This window comes from Ceratotherium simum, chromosome 1, assembly GCF_057802395.1.
Source record: "Ceratotherium simum simum isolate JZ-2026a chromosome 1, ASM5780239v1, whole genome shotgun sequence".
Lineage (NCBI taxonomy): Eukaryota > Metazoa > Chordata > Mammalia > Perissodactyla > Rhinocerotidae > Ceratotherium > Ceratotherium simum.
Genome location: NC_141900.1, coordinates 54,612,817 through 54,621,028, shown reverse-complemented (window position 1 = coordinate 54,621,028; position 8,212 = coordinate 54,612,817). Strand labels below are relative to the sequence as shown.

At 35.4% G+C, this 8,212-nt stretch overlaps 1 protein-coding gene across 3 annotated transcripts in view; it reads right to left on the bottom strand.

The window, feature by feature from the left end:
• Window positions 1-4,613: 4,613 nt before the first annotated feature.
• The window catches only part of SP4 (Sp4 transcription factor), a 79,500-nt gene continuing 75,901 nt past the window's right edge, over window positions 4,614-8,212 (bottom strand). For all 3 annotated transcript variants that reach the window (XM_004418934.3, XM_087428694.1, XM_087428688.1), the window contains one exon: window positions 4,614-8,018. In XM_004418934.3, the coding sequence (XP_004418991.1) occupies window positions 7,771-8,018 (248 nt within the window). In that variant the 3' untranslated portion in view covers window positions 4,614-7,770. The remainder of the gene's footprint in view (window positions 8,019-8,212) is intronic.

The window sequence follows — 8,212 nt, the reverse complement described above, 5'->3', positions numbered from 1 at the left end:
TTAAGAACAGGATCTGGAGCCAAGGTAAGATAGTTAAACGGACAGGGCACTTGGAAATGGAGAGCAGGAGCTGGCCAGAAGTGCCTCTGAGCCTGGCAGGGCACTAAGCCACTTTGGACAATTTATTTGTTTATATCCTATCTTATTCCACAAAGAATCTGAAAAGCTACATGAAAGTAGCTTAGAGCTCATAAATGGAGAGCATCCTATTATTCTTTTCTGAACCAAGTCTGAGAGGAAGTTGTCTAGGATAAGAAAACCTTTGGACACCAAATTGCACATTTTCTTTTTGTGGCTGCAATTTGGCAGGGAGCTGAAAATACAGGAGTACTTTTGCCCTGTAAGCTTGGGTTCATTTGATTTATTTAATAAACATCTCTCTAAACATAGGGAATGATTTTAAATACACAAAATTATCCACACATGTTCACAAAGTTATTGAACACCACATGAGCAGCTATTTCTGTTTTTCACCAATTGATTTGCTTCTTGTTCACTCGTCTGGTTGTCTGCTATCACTTTAGGTAGACAAATAGTAGTTGGAATTAATATTTTAAAATTAGGAAATAACTAAGATTTGAAACTTTAATTTTGCTTAGCACTAGGAAAAGACGACCATCATATAACTTGGGATAGAGCACTCCAAACTAGCTGAGACAGGCAGACAGTTTAAGAAAAATGTATGATTGAATCAAGAAATTCCCATTTTCTCCCTGAATTTCTTTCACTGAAATTTCTCCGTTTTTCCTTTATGAGATATTGAAAATTAACTTTTCAGGGCCAGCCCTGTGGCTTAGTGGTTAAGTGTGTGAGCTCCACTACTGGCAGCCGGGATTTGGATCCCGGGCGCGCACTGACGCACCGCTTGTCTGGCCATGCTGAGGCGGCGTCCCACATACAGCAACTAGAAGGATGTGCAGCTATGACATATAACTATCTACTGGGGCTTTGGGGAGAAAAAGGGGAAAAAAAAAAAGGAGGAGGATTGACAATAGATGTTAGCTCAGGGCGGTCTTCCTCAGCAAAAAGAGGAGGATTGGCATGGATGTTAGCTCAGGGCTGATCTTCCTCAAACATACACACAAAACAGAAAATAAAATTAAAAAAAAGAAAATTAACTTTTCAATGTATTGTTGCCCATTTTCAAAGCATCTCAGCATCGGTCCAGCTGAGAAATAGTCCATGCTTCTCCACTTTTTGAGTTAACTTATAATTAACAATAACAACTTCTACCTATTGAACACTATTCTGTCATGGGCTTGATAAGCGTTATCTTATTTGATCCTCTTAACAGACCTATGTGGCATTATCCCCGTTTTGCAAATGAGGAAAAGAGGGTGCAGACAGGTTAGATAATTTACCCAAGCTTGTGCGGCTAGTAAGTGGCCAAACCAGGAGGCAAGCCCACTCCTCTGCCTCCCAGTGGGTGACCTGGGTCACAGGGCTTTGCTATTGCCAGGGAGATGGCCCCTGCGTTGTAAGTAGGCCTTTACCCACCAGTGGCAAGGATGACAGGGCCCACAGGATGTTGCTGTACTGCCACCTCTTACCTCTCCTGCTGTCCTTTTCGGCCCCTCTAGACTGCTGGCTCTCAGCCATGGTCCAGTCTTAGGGCTCATCCATTTCGCTGGGTCTCTCTTCCCCCAGCTTCCCCTCAAACACTGATTTGCGTGGCTTGCTTCCTCGCTTCAGGGAGGCTTTCCTGACGACCTAGTCCAGCTGCAGCCCCAACACTCCCTGTCACCTGCGTCCCACGTGTCCTCCCTTGACCTCACCACTTGCTCATATGCGTGAACTCTGTGAGGGCAGGGATAAGGCTGTCTTATTCTTGGCCTCCCTCTGACACCTGGATTAGCGCCTGGTACAAAGTAGACACTCAATACTTGTTCCATGAGTGAAGACTCAAAATCTGAACCTGTTAGTCACTGCGATTGTTAAGTCCTGTAGCAAATTAATGTCCAGAAATAGGAGGGCTAGATAAAAATGTAGTTTTATGGAAACCATCGGTATAAATCTTTATATAGAACTGACTTTAGGTCAGGTGTGTACCTTTAGGACTATCTGTAATTTCTTGTGGTTTTTCTTTCAGCAGCTTTAAAAACAAAGTAGTTTATTTTGAAGTTTGAATTTCCTAATCCAACCCAGATGTTATATTGACGTATATCTATAATGTTGCACATAGCATATATGTTATCTATATAAATGTACTTAATTTTACTAAAATATACAGAAAAAACCCTATGGATTATGTTTCCATTGAACAAAAATTTTAAACAGTGCCACAGTTATGTAAAGGGATTACTGTTAATTGGGAGGAAACACAGCTATTGTTTCCTTGAAAAAAGTTTATTATTATTATTATTATTATGGTAAAATATTTGGCTTTTATGGAACACTTCAAATATCATAAGCTTGGGGGCCGGCCCCATGGCGTAGCAGTTAAGTGCTCGCACTCCGCTGCTGGCGGCCCGGGTTCGGATCCCGGGCACGCACCGACGCACCGCTTGTCAGGCCATGCTGTGGCGGCATCCCACATAAAATGGAGGAAGATGGGCACAGATGTTAGCTCAGGGCCAGTCTTCCTCAGCAAAAAGAGGAGGATTGGCATGGATGTTAGCTCAGGGCTGATCTTCCTCACACACACACACACACACACACACACACACAAAAAACAAATATCATAAGCTCATGTGAAGCTTTTGCTTCACTGTCACCCAATTTTCCTGGTTGACTTCCCTAGGTAATGTACAGTGTACTTAAGGCTTGAGCATCTGTACTCAACTGTGGGCAGAATAGTGATAGGTGCTTTATCATGAAAATACCTTTTCTGTTTCAAGAGAATAGATTTTATGTCAGTACAGTCTAATGCAACACGTATTACTAATTCAAATCCTTACTGTAAAGAGTTTTTATATAGGTATATGCATACATAAATTGCTTTTTTGGGCCAAGGTATTACAAATAGCATATTGATTTTTTTTTATATATGAAAACCTGGAGTACTATAAAATTCTTAAATCTAGTAAGCCTATTAATTGGAACATTTTTTCTTTCAGGAGAAATTATCCTTGCATTTGCCAAACTAATACCTTACACAAAAATTAAGGTTTACAAGATCTATCTTCCTTTGTCCCTCTCTCCTTCTTTCTTAAACTATTTGCACTTGAGATTACTCTCAGGTATCTAAAAATAAATCATTTCATTGCCACCTGCTACTAAGGACACAGCCTAAAGCCTATGCTAATCAACAAATCTTAAAAGAATGGAAATATGAGCCTTAAAAATCCTGCTACACAATTACAAGTTGGTTTTGTGTATATCAAAGACATTATTGCTCGGGCTGTTAATACAGTAATACCATGATTCAGATGTACCGAAGAATAAAGTATCTCACATTTCTGGCACATACCTGAAGTCTCTGTACCCCTTTAATTAAGCATCTGAACTTTTAAATAATAAACAAGCTACACTATCTTTTTTCCCTGATTTCTTGGTTATCATCATGAACAGCACTGTAAACCACACCATATTGTATTACAGTGCTGCTCGTAGCACTGCTTCAACTTTCCTAACACTACACCACAACTGATGATAAAAAGCGTTACTTTTATGGTATTTGCATTGATTTGGTCTTGTTCATGGTTATGTGCTTCAAGTTCCTAGAAGTCCAAGAATCAAACTGGTACCACCACATTAAAACAAAACAAAACAAAATATTAATTTTCTAATTGCATTATCCCCTTTTCTACAACATCACCGATGCTTCAAAATGTGCATTTTCCAGGTAACTAAATTACACATCTTTAGTTTTGATACAAATCTTTTGAAAAATTTATTCCTTACTGGTCTTGTTGGACAGAGTAGCATAAACGCAACTGTTTCTTGATTCAGAGTCATCATTATGAACACATATTATTACATTAAGTTGTAACATAATGGTGTCTTTACCTTAGGGCTTTGCTGTACCAGGTGATCTACCCACACACTCTACAGCGCTTGATCACTACAGATTTGAAGACTCTGGAATCTTCGTGGGCCAGTGTACTTCCCCTGCTGCCTAACATGCCCAGCCTCTCCCTTTGCTGTATATCTCATCTGGCCTGGGCTTAGAAACCTGATAACTGAAGTTGTTGCAATAATGTATTCATTATGTCAGGAACGTTCTTCATAAGATCTGCAAGGCTCTCCCAGGAGGAAAAGACAACAGCTTTTGCTTATAGACTTTGTGGCATCTACATGGCATACGTGCTTCTTAGTGTTTCTGTGAGCTTAAATAAACATTTTAATTATGTTTTTGTTTTTAGCTCTTCCTACAATTTCCTAACATTTATTGATTAAAAATATTTCAGTAAAAAAGGACCCTAAATCAAAATTTAATTTCCATAAATGTCTAGAGCAATGGCTACAAATTAACATGAAATTTGAATTGGACTTCTTTGGCAGTATGTTCAGAGAAATGGTGACCAGATCTTAATACTAGGAATTATGAAGAGTTGCCAATACTTTTTCTAGTGAGAAGCATTTACTTTCCAGTGTTCATCGTGATAAAAAGATTGATAGTTCAAACAATTTATTGCTGCTTTATAGTATACATAATTAAATGAAGAAACATGTTAAACTCAAGGGAATTTTTAATAGGTTACTTGCAATTGTTATTGCAGGCAACAACTTGTACATGATTTTATTTCCAAATCACAAAAAACAAATTTTATACAAATCAGCACTGTAAAAATGTCAATTACAGCCCCAGAGGCTTTGCTGGCAGAATAAATGTCTAAATTCTAGGATATGGGAAACAGGTTTTTTTCTGGATTCATCTTTTTTTTTTCTTTTTTTTTTTTTTTACAAAAAAAAATTTACAAGTGAAATGTTACTACAAAACTTTTTATAAGGAATTTTTGCAAAACATTTACATTTTACCATCAACTATTTCTGTTTTAAAATCATTATGTAGATTTAATACCCTATGCTGCACATCAATTTATGTGGGATGACAACTTAGTGACATGCATAAAAAAACACCACAAGGCATTAAAATGAAGACTTAAATACAAATATTGTTGCAATAAAACAGTTATAAAATTGAAAAATAGGACCTAAACATCATGCTTATCTAAGTTTGACAAATTAACTTTTTCTCCTAGATTACACACTTTTATTACTGCTCTCATGAGAGTGTGATAAATAATGACTTAACATCAAGTTCTAATGTAATCAGCAACACATACACAAACCTAACCAAAGAAAGTATACTGTAAGAAAAAACTATTCTAACACTGGAGTTCTACCATGATAAATACATAGCTTTGCACTGATAATTACAATAAAGAAAAGTTTTATAACGGTGGCAAAGGGAATGAACAGTGAAATGCCATTAAACAAGACTCTACTGCACATCTGTGCCCTATTACTTATAACAGCTATATCCCACTGAGTCAAATAAAGGACACTGAAATTTACGATTCTTATAAGACAGAAAAGTGGATTCAGAATGGTATGCAGAACAGACTGTCAAAATATTTCTAATTTCAGCGGTGAAATGTGCACCTGCTAACACAAATTAATATATTTTATATGCTATAAAGCTATCCAGATTCAGTTTGTTAAATTTATAATAGGCCTCATTGTTGATTAAAAAATAACTTCCATTTCTGATGAGCATACATAGGTATGCATTAAAACTGGTTCACGGAATAATGGTGCAGAGAGCTCATACTTGGTATTAACAACAACAAAAAGTGTCACTCTGAGGAAACATGATTCAAACATTAGGAAAGTTTCTTCGCATAAAAAAATTTATAGCACTGATTGTGTAGCATAATGATAGATAAAATATATATTTGATGTTTCAGCTCCTATATAATAAAATTAAAATTAACACTACCAAATGCTCCTCTGTACCAAACAAAACAACAAACTGATTCTGATGTTTTAAAGCCAGATACATCAGTTGTTAAGAGTACATTAAATAAAATATACAAAACAATTTACAAAATCCAACTAAAATTTAAAGACTTTGTTACAAGTCTACAAAAGCTTTAAGAAACTTGAAATTTATAACCACAGTGTAAAAATTTTTTTTTTTCCTTTAATCTCAAAGCTTTTTTATACAAACTGAAAGCACAAAAGACCTTCAGTTTTATATAACGCTACAAAGGGCTGGCCTAAAGTGTACATAGTGTAAACAGTGATCATTACAGTATTTCTCCTTCATCAAAAATACAAGAAACATCACAATCTTGGAAGAGAATTCGCATGAGCAGTACTTTACCTGAAATAATAGAGAATGCACAAAAAAAAAGTATCTATATTCAAACAGTCCCCAAACTAATTATTAATAAACTGAACAGTTAAACTTTAGTTTTCAAATGATCAATTCCAATTCCATTATGATTCTGTGTAAATATATTTTTAAAATATGAAATATCTTACTAATATTTAAGCTATTGGTATTACCCCAATTTTTTTCATATGGAACGTTTGGCCATCTTTGCTATAAGATCCTTGCATAAAAAATGAAATACATTTTTTTCTTTAGTCATATGACTGAAAATTATTCTGATTTTTAAAAAATAATTTTCGCTTCATAATATCACATCTGTTATATATTTGTTAGGCTGTCTTTATAGGGAAAATTCAGTTATTGACATAACATAAAGATATTACTATGTTATAAATTCTTAATCAGCTTTCTAACACAGTACTAGAAATAAAATAGGATTGGCTAATTTTTAGTAGAGAGGAAAATGGAAATTGTAATGTAGCTAAAAGACAATTTTCTGCAGGCCTTAAAAAAAGTATGATAATTCTCTTTGGCTACCAAGTCAAAGCATAAAGAATTCTGCACATTGTCTACATAACTCATATTTACAGAATATGAAACTACAGAACAATTTATACTTTATGCAAATACTTCCAATATAAACATTTAAATGAATTTTGTGTTTCAACCTAGAGCAAGGAATAGAATCAATCCTAACTCCAAAACCTTACATATTAAGTTGCCTCATTTTATTTTTCTGAAGCTATTATGAGTTTTGTATTTTCCTAAGGTTTCCACCTAAAATTTAACCTAAGGTTTAGCTCTAGGTTCCTCTTGTGTCTCCAAATGGAGAAAGCAATTGGACTTCACTGATTGTCTGCATACACACTACTATAATGTAGTGGTAATAAAGATCTGAGATGCATCTCAGATTACTTTTTGGAACTTACCTAATTCAACTGTTGAAGAATTTCTAACATTTAGAAAAGACGGCCAAAACTATTTCAGTTGATTTTTCAAAAATCAAGCTAAGGAAATAAAGTATTATCCCTATTATCAATTAGCTATCTGTTTTCTGTGCTACAGACAAAAAAAAATCCACGGAAATTATTACTGACTGAATTTATAACAAAGTACTTTGAATGAAAACAAGTCCAATTAAGGTCCAGCCTGCAAACTACAGAAGTCTGTCTTTTTAAACATGTTAACACATGATGTTAAGAGAGGGGAAGATTCAGTTTAAAGATTATGGGATATATTTCCAAATAACTACAACTTATACAATGGAGGAAATACTTCCTATCTGTTTCCAGTACATCAGTTTGCTTTTTGTGTTTTTAAAAATTCAACACTTCACGTATTGACCCAAAATCTTGGAATACTTAAAGAAGCCAAGAATGAAAACATGATTTCCTACTCTGTAATCCACTTGACCAGCCCATTTCCAGATTTTCAAAGGTGTGTAAACTTAAGTGCAGCACTAGAGGTCTCTGTTATAAATAAACTTTTCAGAATTCTTCCATGTTGGTTGAAACATTGGGAGTTGCTGGGTTTGAATCTTGAGAAATGGCTGCAACTGTGACAATTCTTGGGGAGCCAAGCACCTCTGTAACAGATGAGTCCAGTTCTCCCGAGGTAACAATGGCAAGAGCTGTCCCACCACCTTTCTTATTCTGGTGCGTTTTGACATGTTTGGAGAGATGATCACTCCGCATAAACCTTTTTGAACATTCCGGGCATTCAAATCTCTTTTCACCTAAACAGAAAAAGAGTAAATGAATAGTAACTCATTTTCTTTAAATGAAATTATAATTTTAAACGATTACTCTTCTGGTCATACTATACTTTTGACTAGTCGCACAACTGTTTTTATTTTAAAATGCTATCAAACAAGCAGTGCAGGACCAGAGAAAGAGCATGTGACCGGTAATAAAAGATCTGAGTTAAAGT